Source organism: Prionailurus bengalensis, chromosome D3, assembly GCF_016509475.1.
Source record: "Prionailurus bengalensis isolate Pbe53 chromosome D3, Fcat_Pben_1.1_paternal_pri, whole genome shotgun sequence".
Classification (NCBI taxonomy): Eukaryota; Metazoa; Chordata; class Mammalia; order Carnivora; family Felidae; genus Prionailurus; species Prionailurus bengalensis.
In genome coordinates this window covers 68,699,093-68,712,520 of record NC_057356.1, presented here as the reverse complement: position 1 = coordinate 68,712,520, position 13,428 = coordinate 68,699,093, and the positions used below count along the sequence as shown (strand labels likewise).

The 13,428-nt window shown below is 55.6% G+C and overlaps 1 protein-coding gene across 2 annotated transcripts in view; it reads left to right on the top strand.

The window, feature by feature from the left end:
- The first annotated feature begins 1,312 nt into the window (after positions 1 to 1,312).
- Positions 1,313 to 13,428, top strand: part of SMAD7 (SMAD family member 7) — a 29,864-nt gene continuing 17,748 nt past the window's right edge. Inside the window, exons 1-3 of one of the 2 annotated variants that reach the window (XM_043558773.1) lie at positions 1,313 to 2,134; positions 3,429 to 3,482; positions 9,311 to 9,382. In XM_043558773.1, coding sequence (XP_043414708.1) covers positions 1,522 to 2,134; positions 3,429 to 3,482; positions 9,311 to 9,382 — 739 coding nt within the window. In that variant the 5' untranslated portion in view covers positions 1,313 to 1,521. Of the gene's footprint in view, positions 2,135 to 3,428; positions 3,483 to 9,307; positions 9,383 to 13,428 lie in introns of both variants that reach the window. The other variant, XM_043558772.1, reaches the window with a different exon arrangement.

Below are 13,428 nucleotides of genomic sequence, written 5' to 3'. Positions count from 1 at the left end.
GAGACAGAGCCAGCCCGCCGGCGCCGAGCTGCCGAGCGTCCGGCCCCGGAGACCCTGAGTGCGGCGCGGCGAGCCCCCGGCGGCGGCAGAAGGACCCGAGCGCCAGGAGAGGGCGGACGGGGGACAAGGAGGCTCCCGGGCGCGACGAGGAGAGTCTCGGTGGAGGAGGCGGCGTGAGGACACCCGGGCCTCCTTGCCGCCGCAGCCGGGTCGGGGCGAGCAGCTCCTACGGGGAGTCCAGGCGGCCAGCCGCGGCCAGGGGAGGGGGCGCCGGCGGCCCCCGCATTAGTGAGCAGCTTGCGCCCAGGAGGGCGAGAGCGCGCGACCCGCCAGGGGCCCGCCGCCGCCGCCGCCGCCGCCGCCGCCGCCGCGCCGCCCTCCCCCGCGCTGTCAGCCCCGCCGGGCTCAGCCGCCGCCGCAGCATCTTCTGCCCCTGCGCCCCCGCCAGCCCCGAGGAAGTCCCCGCCGAGGACCGGGGTCCCCGGGAGCGCAGGAGGAAAGACCAGACTCCCCCCAAACACGCAGATGCCGAGGATTGAAGCAGCCTAGCCAGAGCTTTCTGTGGATTAAAAAAATATACGATTTTTTTTTTTCCCTTGGCAGAAGAAAAGGAAAGGAAGACCAGCGGGGCTCTGCAAGGAAAAAAGGGGATGTAACTCGTGGATACGTTTTTTTTTTTCCACCCCTCAAACGTCTTGTTCTACTTTGTAAACATTTTCTTTTTTTAAACCCCAGCTCCAGCCGGACGCCCCCAGACCTCCGGGGGTGCGAGGAGGTGGTGTTTTTCATTTTGGGCTTTGCATATTTGGTTCTTAGATTTTTTTGAGAGCCTTCTCATTTCGCCAGACATCTCATGTGGGGTGAAGTCCACTCGGCCCCCTCCTCCGAGTCTTCGTGTGCACGGAATTCGAGGAGATCCGGTTACTAAGGATATAGAGGAAAAAAATAAATCGCGTGCCTGCTTTTTTTTTTTTTTTTAATTGCCTGTTTCTCCCCACCCCCAAATTAAGTTGCTTAGCAAGGGGGAGAGAGGCTTTTTCCTCCCTCCAGCAGCCCAGCCGAAAGCCTTTTCGTTTTTTGCCCCCGCGGATCTTCCATGTAGGAAGCCGAGGCTGGCGAGCCCGACACTCGGGAGCCGCTGCGGGGGGGCCTCTTTTTTGGGAGGCGCCGACCGGGGCAGGCTTCGCCGCCCCCAGGGAAGCGGCGGCCGCGTTCCTCCGGGGTGCGCCGGGGCCCGAGAGCCGCGCTCGGCGCGGGCCGCGCGGGGTGGGGCAGCCAGAGCGCAGGCCCCCGAGCCCCGGCGGGCGCCCCCGGGCCCCCGCGCGCGCCCCGGCCTCCGGGAGACTGGCGCATGCCACGGAGCGCCCCTCGGGCCGCCGCCGCTCCTGCCCGGGCCCCTGCTGCTGCTGCTGTCGCCTGCGCCTGCTGCCCCAACTCGGCGCCCGACTTCTTCATGGTGTGCGGAGGTCATGTTCGCTCCTTAGCCGGCAAACGACTTTTCTCCTTGCCTCCTCGCCCCGCATGTTCAGGACCAAACGATCTGCGCTCGTCCGGCGTCTCTGGAGGAGCCGTGCGCCCGGCGGCGAGGACGAGGAGGAGGGCGCGGGGGGAGGCGGAGGAGGAGGCGAGCTGCGGGGAGAAGGGGCGACGGACGGCCGGGCGCATGGGGCCGGTGGCGGCGGCGCGGGCAGGGCTGGCTGCTGCCTGGGCAAGGCGGTCAGAGGTGCCAAAGGTCACCACCATCCCCACCCCCCAGCCACGGGCGCCGGCGCGGCCGGGGGCGCCGAGGCGGATCTGAAGGCGCTCACGCACTCGGTGCTCAAGAAACTGAAGGAACGGCAGTTGGAGCTGCTGCTCCAGGCCGTGGAGTCCCGCGGCGGTACGCGCACCGCGTGCCTCCTGCTGCCCGGTCGCCTGGACTGCAGGCTGGGCCTGGGGGCGCCCGCCGGCTCGCAGCCCGCGCAGCCGCCCTCGTCCTACTCGCTCCCCCTCCTGCTGTGCAAAGTGTTCAGGTGGCCGGATCTCAGGCATTCCTCGGAAGTCAAGAGGCTGTGTTGCTGTGAATCTTACGGGAAGATCAACCCCGAGCTGGTGTGCTGCAACCCCCATCACCTTAGCCGACTCTGCGAACTAGGTAAGAAGTTATTCTGCGCCCACCCTCTTGCCTCCTCCCCCTGGCGCGCAAGTGGTAGAAGAACCCCCACTCTCCCGGGCTGTGTGTGTATGTGTGTGCAGCCGCCACCTCTCCGGAGGGGGGGAGGGTGTACATCCCCTCCTGGGAAGAGCCTTTAGGGACAAAAGTAGAGAAAGGACAAGGGGAATCTGCAAGGGCATTCCCTGGGGGTTCCCTTCCAGTTTTTCCTCCTCTGCTGCCCCGAGGTGGGCTGTGGGCACAGCTTGTGCACGCACTCCACAGACACGCGGCTCAAAATTTAAATGCCTTTATTTCCACAGCAGCTAGGCGGTGCAGAGAGAAGTGGGGGTCACGCCTCCCCTGCACCCGGAAAAGCACTGAGGTGTGTGGCCGAGTTGGATTCGGGCCAGGCCCGCCGAGGAAGGTTGGGAGAAGCGAGTTGTAGAGGCTGGAAAGTCTCTGCTCCTTTAGTAAATAAGGACAGTCAGGTCGGATACTCCCCGGCCCCGCAGCTCTGGGGTCTTGGGGCAAAGAAGGTTAGGATGGGAGGCAGGACTGGATACCCGCTCTCAAGCCAGCCAGCCAGGATGGAAAAGAGCAAGCGATCAGAAGTTGGGTGTCCCCAACTTTTTCCTTTCTTTCAGTAAAGCACGCAGTGGACTCTAGGATGGTCTGCCCCCAGCGCCTCTGTGCCTTTGCTGCCCTTTTATTGCGCCAGGGCCTGGGCTTCGCCTCTGAGACCCCAGCCTCCCTGTCTTTTTCCTCCCAGCCTCCTCTGTTGCTTCCCGTTTCTCCACGTCTCTGTGCACAGCGGGGGATGTACCTCGGGCGCCCACAGATCCTCCCAAGTTCACCAGCGCACTTGGGGCGCGTCTCCCGGGTGGGCTGGGAATGGGGATCCCCGAGTTTCTGCGCGGGCGTGCAGCGGTGCGGGCGGGGTGAATTGCACCCCTGGGGGGCGGGGGCGGGGAGGGGGCTTTGTCGCTCCCCGCCCCGTGAACTGTGAAGTGCGCGGCCCGAGCCGGTGGTTTCCAGCCGGGCCGGCGGAGCGCGGCGGCGGCGGCGGCGGCGGCGGCTGCAGACGTGGAGGAGCTGAGCGCCGAGGCTGGCGCCAGGCGGCCTCTTTTGTTTATCTGACAGCTAAATATCAAGGCAATCACCGCCTCGCGGCCCTGCCTCCAACCCCCACAGCTAAGACAAACAGTTGGGCTAAAAGAATGTCTCTGTTATCATAAGTTTCTATCTCTCTTTCTCATGGCTCGGCCTTTATTTTCTCTTACTTTTTTAATTCCAGAGTCTCCCCCTCCTCCTTACTCCAGATACCCGATGGATTTTCTCAAACCAACTGGTGAGTAGATGATTTTAAAAATACCCTTCCTATCTCAAGTTAGAAATGGAGCCTCTAGAACGCGGATTTTTATGTCTAGGCAGCGGCTTTGGGGAGGCGCTGGGCTTGCCCCGAGGTGGTTCTGGGTTTCCTCTGTTGGAAATTTGGTGGATTTTTCTGTTTTTGTTGTGGCTGGAGTGTGTGTGTGTGTGTGTGTGTGTGTGTAGATCTATCTATCTACTATGATTTTCTTTTTTGCAAAGATGTTTTTGTTCTTTTTTTGTGTATTTTCACTCTGTAACCAAATTGGCTCAGCTTTAACATGTGGAATTTGATCCACGAAGAAGTGTCTTGAGAGCCAAATAGGACAGGTTGATGGGAGAATTCGGAGAGTTTTGTGAGTGCCAGAAAATCAGTGAGAAGAGTGGATAATTTGATGACAGAGGGAAGCCCGTTTCAAAGGGGCAGAGCAGGTCTTGGTTTGAAGTAGGAGCTTAGAAAATCTGAGAAGTAAAGGCAACAGCATCCTGCTGGGTGTTCTGTGCTTCTGACACCTGCTAGTCAGCTCTGGCCCGCGTTTTCTCAGAATTCGAGCTCGGGACCATGCAGGTTTTTAGCATAACTCTGCCTGCCTGTTGCTTTGTCCCTAGATGGCCCAGGGCCAGAGCAAAAGCCCATTTGAGACTGGCACCAGCCCTGTTGCGGTTGTCTGTATTCAGCTTCTAGCTGGCAGTGCAGGGGCTCATCCTGTGGAGGTAACAGTGCCACGGGGCACAGGGGTCAGCAGAACGGGGCTTTGGGAGTGCCTCCAGGGATGGGCCCCACTGTCCCAGAGCGCCTTCTTAAAGCAGCGGGAGATGCCCTAGCTGAGGAGTACGGATTGTTAACCTCGGTCTTCAGGCCTGTATACTGATGCCTGAAAAATGCAACCCTTGTGACATCTTTCTTTTGCCAAGGTTCTGGGAGAAGGAGAAGTGAAGGGTTGGGCCCCATTTCTGTCTTGGAATTCACAAGTCCTTCCGCCTCATGAGTTTTGGCTGTTGGGCCTTTCCCCCCACTAATTAAAAGTTTTGCTGGGGCGTTGTCATAAATTAAATACTTTAATGAACGGTGTAACCAAAGCCCATGTTCTGCAGCCAGCCCCCCCGGGACTCCGCCGCTCCCTGAAGTCGGGAGGCGTTGCTGCCTGCCCGGTGCCTGTCTAATAAGTGGCCTGCAAAGCATGTGATATTTTGCTTTCGATTTACAAAACACCAGATAAATGGTCATTAATGAGGAGATAACCGGCTCTCTGTATTTGTAACAAACGTTAACTGAAATTCCCAAGCTCTGTTTTCTCAAAGAATGTAACTTGACTGGGCTTTTGGCATCAGGACCCAGAATTCTTTCATGAGGTTTGCTCTGTAAGGGGCCATCCCCGCCTGCCCCGTTTTTGTTTCTCCTTCTGTAGCCTTCCAATCTGGAGGGATTCCTTGCAAGAGAGAGAGACCAGTCACCTTGGCCCCAGGAGTAAAGATTGCTAGGGGTGAATAAATGCTCCCAGAAACCTCCTAAAACTGTAGAACAGAAGGGCCACAATTCTCCCGGGTTTCCTGCAGAGATATCAGGATAAATCTGTTCGCAGGATTCAGGCGGTCCTTCTGCCAGGCCAGGACCTCATTTGCAGTGAGTGGAGTGATATATTTATTCATTAGCAAGTGTTGACATTAGGTAGCAAAATGTGTGTAAACAGAGAAGCCACAAAGACAGGAATGTGCCATTTCCAAGGGGGAGAAAAAGTTTTCCAGATCAGCCAATAGGAAGTGATTAACCTGCCAATCGGAAACTCAAACAGCTGGTTACTCACCCAAAACGTTTTGTTTAAAACCAAACAAGAAAGGGAATGAAAAAAGGCCCTGTCGTGGAAGGACGTGAGGTGGTACAGGCCATGCCCCTGTGGAAGGAACTGTCCCGACTTGCTGGAGGGCAGCCAGGTCTGGGAACCGTGGGGCTAGGGACAGGTCTGGGGCCGGTTTTGCCGGCTGCTGTGGCCAGGGCCAGGGCCGTTGAGGTCACACACACAGATGGGATGCTGCCCCTGCTTTTCGTCTTCACCTTGTACATGGGAGGAGAGTACTTGGCTGGGAAATTCAGATCAGCTGCTTGCTTTCTTGAGTGTGTGAGCCCCAGGTTGAAGTTTTGGTCTGGGGTGACTAGGTGAGAACCAGGAGCCAGGTTTTATAATGGACAGCTGTTAAAATCTTAACTGGCTACACAACGGAGGGAATCCCTTCTGTGAAGTCTCCAGCTTGGGAAGAGGTGGTGGGAAGGGAACTGGGGAAGGGACCTGGGTGCTAGGCGGTCCCAGACCAGTAGGATCTTCCGGGAAGGGTTAGACATACCTGAACCAAAGGGCAAGGTGGCTGTGACTTGTGACTATCTGAAGTCAAGAAGGCTCCTTCCTCTCCCGCGAGGGATAGGAACATGCTGTTCGAAAGTAGAACTTATGTTGCGGGGGGTGGGGGGATGCCGAGGGGTTGCTATGTGGGCCCTGCTCCCTGTGTCCTCTGCATCTGATGGTGTGCAAGACTTCCCAGAATGGCTGGAGTTGAGGATGTTGCTGGGGACACTGTATTTGCTTAGGCCAGGGTCCCAGGTGACCAGCACCCATTTGGTAGATCAAGCCTCCAAAGGGTAGTTGAGAAGTCTGGGATCTAGGCCTGCTTTTACCTCTTAACTCACCGTCTCCTAGTTTTTCTGGGCCTCTGTAAATCTAGTTGATCAAAGAGTTAAGAGTTAGATGATTCATTCATTTGCTCGTTTATTGGTTCGTTCATTCATTCTACAGGCCTAATGATGTGCCTGCCTGAAAATGTGGATGATTCCCATGCAGTGGATTGTGCTCTAACCAGGGTTCATGGGAGCTGTGGATTGGGGCAGAGCTGGGACATTGAGCGTGTGGTTGGGGGAGCGGGGCTGGGGCTCCTTGGGCCCCGGTGGCTCTTGGGAAGCTCAGAACTATGTTGACGAGAATATCTGAGCTCTCCTGGAACCATTCTCTTGGTGAGAGGAATAGAATCCCCAGCCCCTTCACCTTGTGCTCCTTGTACAGCTCATTCCTTGGCTGGTCCCCAGGCTTGCGTCTTCAAGGACTGTCTTTTTCTCCCAGAGAACCCAGCACTTACTGGGTGCTTGGTAATGTTTAACGGTGGATAAGAGCCAGGAATGGGCTAGAGCCTAGAGTGTGTGCATCCTGGGCCCTGGAGAGCTGGGGACACAGGCAGAGGCTGAGACATTGGCTTTGGACCTCTGTCTCTGGGTGAGGGCTGGGGGTGTGGCCTCTTTGACCTTTACAAGCCCTGCAGTAGCTTGAGGAGGCCAGTCTGGATGCTGAGGCTGTCTGGGCCTAACTACCTGCAGGGAAGAGTGAGGACTTGGGCCCCTGGGGAGGGAGAGCTGTGGGATGGGCTGGATGAGCGCTCAACTCTTGCTCACGGCCCAGCTCACTGGGTGGCCCCCTGGGCTAGTCAGTGACGCCTCAGTTTACCAAGGTGCGGGTCCAACAGGTATACTTTAATACTTCACAGAGGTGGCGGGGAGGCCTAATTAATGTTTGTAAATCCCTCTTGAGATCAAAGGCTCTGCAGAAGGGCAGAGCACCATTTCATAAAAACGCTTGTGGTTGCCGGAGCTGGCTTACCTTTGATCTGAGACAGGCTGACACCTTGAATGTGGTCCCAGCTCTGCCCTGAGATGCCAGGCTCTTCCTTTGAAACCCACTTTGCCCCTGGGATTCAGCCAGCCAAAGCCGGAGGAAGGCAGGGGGCAGTGGCCGTGGATACGTCCTCCTGTTTAATGTGGGGGTGTCTTCCGCTTGTGGGTAGGTAAAACCTATCTCTCGAACATGGTGAAGGCCATCCAAGTAGTTTAAAAAGTGCAGGGTATACACCATTTAACAAGCAGCTTCCATTTTCTGCTCCCCTATTGTTTTCCATTTGATTAAGTGTCTCCTGTAAAACTGTATATTCCTGTTGGGAATTACACTTTATCCTGATAAAATGAGATTACGCACACAGTCTTTTCTCTCTTGCTCTGCATATGGCCCCCACTCCTCCCCTCTGCTCCCCAGCCCCCCACGCCCCTGTTGAGAATTCTTGAAAAGTTGTTCTTCCAGCCTGAGAGAGAATGCGGGAGACGGAAGGTTCTGGGATTAGAAAGAGAATCTCAGAGTTGGAGGGGTAGGCAGCAGAAATCCAGACGTGGTTTGGGGGCCCTGGGTAGGCCATGCTCAGTCCCTCCCCCCCCCCTTTTATTGGGGAATGAAGGCTGCTGCTGGGCTACTAAATAAAGGACTCCAAATGGGCTTACTTGCCTCCGGGCTTCTCTTTCCATTGGCTTCCTGTTTGCCAGCGTGGCCAAGTGGTTCCAATGGGAAACTGGTAGAACACACCCCAGGTTCGTCCTGCTGGTGACCTGGGGTGGTTGGGGGACGGGAATTGAACCATCTAACCCAGTGTGCTTGCGGTGGAGCCGCGAAGCCCCTTTCCGGAGCCTGCCTCTCACTATGGCCCTCAGTTTGGCCTTGGCAGTGATGCATGATGAGCTTTCAGGGTCTTGTGTACTTTTGTTGCATGGGGCTAATTAGTTGTGTTCCGTGGGCATTAGGTTTTGGTTTAATTGCTCGGAGGGAGGTTGTGGAGTCTGTTTCTCAGCTAGAATTGTCATTAGCCTCGTTAGCGTTTAGGTCACCGTGCTAAGCACCTGAGGGTGACAGAGACATTGAAGAGAAGCTTATAGGCTGGTTAGGGCTTACAGGATCTGAAGGTAAAAGATGAGCAAAGTCGGCAGAAGGGAATTCCAAGTGCTGGATGCCAGACAAATTTTATAGGAACCAAGGGCAAGGGAGCCTTGCAGGTCTGGGGCTGCCCGGGAAGGTTTCCAGAGAGGAGTTTGGACCAGGCCTAGAAGGAGGTTGAACATTTCCCCTTCAGCTGGGAGCCTTGTTCTCGGTCCTGATGTGCCGGTGGCTTTATACAGATTTGTACATGAGTCAGATTCATTGGGTTCTTTTTATTTTAATTCAAAAATTTTTTTCATGTTTATTTATTTTGAGAGGGAGACAGAGCACCAGCAGGGAAGGGGCAGAGAGAGGGGGAGAGAGAGAGAGACAGACAGACAGACAGAGACAGAGAGAGAGAATCCCAAGCAGGCTCTGTGCTGCCAGGGCAGAGCCCGACCCTGGGATCGATGCCATCAATCTCGAGACCACGAGCTGAGCCGAGATCTAGTGCCGGACGCTTAACCGGCCGAGTCACCCAGGCGCCCACCATGGGGTTGTCCTTGAGATTTGTATGCCTCATTATACTTCTGATACATTAGTTAAAAGAGAAAAAAGTCCCTTCAGCCCAAGGGCAGTCTTGAGAAAGTCCTGAAGAACTGGGAAGTCTAACAAGATGAGGGAGACACTGATCTATGGGAGTGGCAGAGAGGCCCCTGGATCTACAGGAAGGCTTCACCTTGGGGGTTGAGAGCAGAGCCCAGGCTTCCTTTGACCTTGGGAACTACCTGGTTTCCTCAATGGGGGACTTGCAATAAAAGAGAAATTCCAGCCAGTCTGCGATCGAGCCTGACTTGACTAATGATTAACTGGCTGCCCAGAGCCCAGACCGGTGACAAGGTGCTGTGGTCTGTCTTCTGATGGGCAGCGAAGCCTGAGCAGACCATTAATAATCAGCATCGCGGTGGGGAGTCAGCTGTTTGGAATGTGTGGTTTCTCTTTAATGCTGTTTAGAATGTGCTTAAAAATTAATCTTGGTGTTTTTATTTATTTGTTTGTGTATTTATTTCTCTCCTTTTCACATCCACAGCAGACTGTCCAGATGCTGTGCCTTCCTCCGCTGAAACAGGGGGAACGAATTATCTGGCCCCTGGGGGGCTTTCAGGTGAGACATTTTCTCTTATTTCCCTGGCAGTTTCAAGACCTCTTGAAATGACCGGAGACAGAGAGGAATCGGGGTGGCCTTCTGCCACCCCGGCTGGTCTGGAATTAATTCTCACTTTTATGTGCTTGAACTGGATGCATCCGTGGCAACTCTGGCCCTTGAGCTCGCCATTCTGCAGTCCCTTACGCATCAGGACCCTGGGCCTGCTCTGTTGAGGAAGTGGGGGCCAGCCGGGGACTGGCATGATGCTGTGTTTCATGGTTATTGTTAAAGCAGCTACTGGCTCTGGGGGCTTCCGCTCGGTGACTTTGGCATTAGTTCATGGGTTTAAGCTTAAGCTCTTTCTTGCACTTGCCCTTAGTGCATGGAGTGCCTTGAAAGGGGATCGATCCACCTTTTGGGAACCCGTTGAAGACAGATCCCAGGCGTAGGGTGGGAGTTCAACGCAGATGTCCTTGATGCTTCTGTGCAGGTTTTAATTCCCAGTCTAGCTTTAGTACAGGATTCCGTAGCGCGTATCCGGAGACGGGAGCCACAGGATGGAAGCACTGAGGACAGTAGAGACTTGGCAGTGCTACCCGGGAGGGAAGGTCTGGAATGCCAGTGCTGGAGGGTTATGGGAATGAGGGAGGTAGCCTGAGCATCACTGCCCCTGAGGGGCATGAGAAGAGAGTCATAAACTTGTAGGAGCTCATTAGCAACGTAAGTAGGAAGCATTTTTCTCTTTTTCAAAAGACATCCTATTTCTACCTGATTTTCCCACCCAGTGTGCCGTCTCTGGATTTTCCAAGAGCCAGCTAAAGCAAGAGGGAGAGTCACCCGGTTGTTGGGGGGGGGGGGGGGTAGGGGCAGGGGAGAAATTCCAGGGTTCCGTGCATTTGTCGTTGCTTGCCTCTGGGACGTTGGCAGAGGAGCATGGCGGCTCAGATGGAACCGTCTGGGGGGGCTGCTGTGGTGTGCCCTCTTTTGTGAGGTGACCTCTTATTGGCTGGATGCTACCTCTAAGGCCATGGTCATGCTCATCCTGGCCAGCCCCTCCCAGGCTCTCCTGTCCAGGAACGGAGCTTGCTGAGGACGCCTTTAGGAAGACCCTTGTTTGTTTTTATTTCAGGGCAATATATACTCTTGACTTATCTGCCGCAGAGGGTATTGTTTACACAAAGCTCCTAATGAGAAGTGGGCAGGAAGAAGAGGGACCTGGCGAGGGGCGGGGGCATCGTGTGTGGGGAGGGGCGGGGGGACTGCGGCGGTGGAGGAGGGAGAACATGCTGGAACGGGTGAACTGCGTCTTTTCTGCTTTCTAAGGCTGAGAAAGTTCCTGAAAGAAAGAAGGCCAAGAAGAGGAGAGGGTCTGGGCAAAACAACACATTCAGGATGTTGTTCGATGGGTTTATTTTTTAAATCCTGAATGTGCAGGGAGGAGCCCCAGCCCTTTTGAACCACATGAAATAAGCAAGGGAAGTGGTAGCTTTTGAAAGGGGGCTTTTCGGAAGGGTTGTCTTATTGATAACATCTTGTCTGTCTTGTCTGCTGGAGGAAATGACGACACCAAGCCGAGCATCTCCTTCCTCGGCCCCGTGCAGCCCTATCTGAGTTAGGTGGGCTTTCTGTTCCCAAAGCCATTCCAGTCCTAGAAAGAAACCGGGCCGGGGGGGGGGGGGGGGGGGAGGGGGGCGGTGAGTAAAACAATTATTAACTGCTCTCCCCGCCCCCCCAAGGTAATTGCAACCATTTAGATTACTGAGGCGCTGCTTGGGAGGAGGAGTGGTTGTCTCTGAAGGGATCGAATGGTTTAACAAAACTGCAAAAAAGAAAAAGACCAGGGGGCCTCCACATGAAAGAGCATTTGTTTTGAATTTTAGCTCTTAATTTACTAATTCCCAAGGCTTCAAAGTTTGAGCTCTTTCTTCTTTCCGTTCGGAGTTGGAACAGCTTATTAATAATGTGCTGTGGGGGGAAATTGAAGGAACTTGAGTTTTGGGTTGGCGCCCAGTGGTTTGGGGGGTGTCAGGGGAGGCGATGGGCACAGAGAAACCCAGGGCTACACCCTTTGTGGCGAGAGTGCCCCCGAAAAGATGGTTTAATGGCCCGGGTCCAGGACGAGGGTTTTGCAGATGGAGAGAGCCCAGACCTCGTCCTTCCCAAGTTGATCTTTCCATGGGGGGGTTGGCTTGGGTGTGTCCACCTTGGAGGGTGAGGCTGGTGGGGGCTGTGGAGATGTAGCCGAGTGGGACAGGGCTGCGTGGGGGAAGGGGTTAGCAGAGGCTGGAAGGTGGGAGCCTGCTTCAGGAAGGGGGGGGGCACTGGGCATCAAGGTGGGGAGCGGTGAACGCGCCCACAAGGATTTGCCCCCTCCTCCCCCTTGAAATAACCTCTCTGAGTGTCTCTTTCACAGGCCCTGTGTGCTGTTTTCCTTCCTGTCCTGCCCTGGCTGAGAGCGGGCTTAATGAATGGGGCTCAGTTTAGGGTGGGAGGAAGGTCGGGAGCGGGAGCCAGGGCTTGATTCTCTTGGCAAGGGAAGAAGGGAAAGAAAAAACAGCCAAATGTGAAAATGTGGTGCCTCGGAGGTGGGGGTGGGGGTGTGCTCAAAGGCATTCCCCTCCTGAACTGCCGGGGTGACTCCAAGGCTGGCCCTTCCCTCTCGTGCGAGGAAGGGGAGTGGGCGGGTGGGAGCCCTGGGAGCAGGCCCGCTGGCTGCACTTGAAGTTCCAGCCTTGCAGCTTGGGTCTGGCCGGGGAGGCGACAGGCCCAGGCCTCCGGGACTTGCAGGGAAACATACCCCACCCCTGCAAGTTTCCTCAGTCTGGGAAAAACGGCACATTTTTAGAAGGCTGTGACTCGGTTCCAGGAGATTGTACTTTCATTTCTGACAGCCGGCTCTCTGAGACAGATGGATTGCTCGGTGCATGGTTTTGTGTGTGCGTGTGTGCGCACGCGTGTGCTGCAGACGTACAGATAGCCGATCCCGTGCACAGAACACACGAGCAGGCAGGTGCCCGCAGGCAGGCTGTGGGATGGGCCAAGGGGTAGGCGGACGGCAGGGTATGCACTCTGGGGGTCGGGGGCGGAGTGTTGGTGCATTGGGTCTGAACTGGGATCTGGCAGCGCTTAGTTAAGCTCTGGGCGGACAGTGCCTTTTCAAAGGCGTGCATCTCCAGAATAAGCCCTTGCTGCTGGAGTGTCTGTGTCCTGGCCCAGGAAGACCCACCTTTGGAGAGGTCTGCTGTTGAGGGGAAGCTTCTTCCTTCGGCTCAGTGGTGGTGGGAGCGGGAAGGATTTGCTCCTGGAGCTTTCACCGTCTCCCTGGTGATCAAAAGCATGTGCTACAAGCCGCCATGTTTGCAGCCTCCATCTGGAGTCCCCGGTGGGGCTCTCTCGTTTAGCTCGTCTGCTGTCCTGGTTTGGGCAGGATGGAGGAGCACCGTCTCGCCTGCAGATTCTGGGTTGTTCAGCCGTAGACCCATCCTTCAGCCTCCTCCTGTATGTATTAATGTCTGGAGCTGGCTGGGCCTCCGCCGTCAGTGCTTCCTTGGGTTGGGACGCGGATTGGAGGCCAACACTTTGTACCTCTTTAAACTTCAAGAGAGACGCCACCGTGGATTTCAAGGAAGGAGCTGGGAGGCAGTGGTGACCTAGGTACTGACGTGTCTCGCGGGGCTTGTTGGGGGGAGTTGAGGGAGCCCCAACTCTTGGCTGCGTAGAGTCATGCTTATTGGAGAGACGCCGTCCCACCAGCCTAAGGGAGGCCAACTCCTTTGCAGGCTCTCCTTTGTTTAGCTTCTGGTTGCCACTTCTGGGTGACGGGAGGTCAGCGGCCACTCCTGGAACTTGTCTCTTCCTTCTCTTTGGTCCCTGCAGGCGTCTTGGATTGCCTCAGAGAGACAAGAGTCTTCAAAAATATCTCTCTAATCAGAAAATGTGGTTCCGGCTCCATCCAAGTAGTAAATTTAGGCTCAAAGCAAGGAGCTTAGGAAAGTTTGCTTCATCTTGTTCATCAGATACCTGTGAACAAGTCCTTATTGTCTGGCTTGGAGTGGCGATGGGAC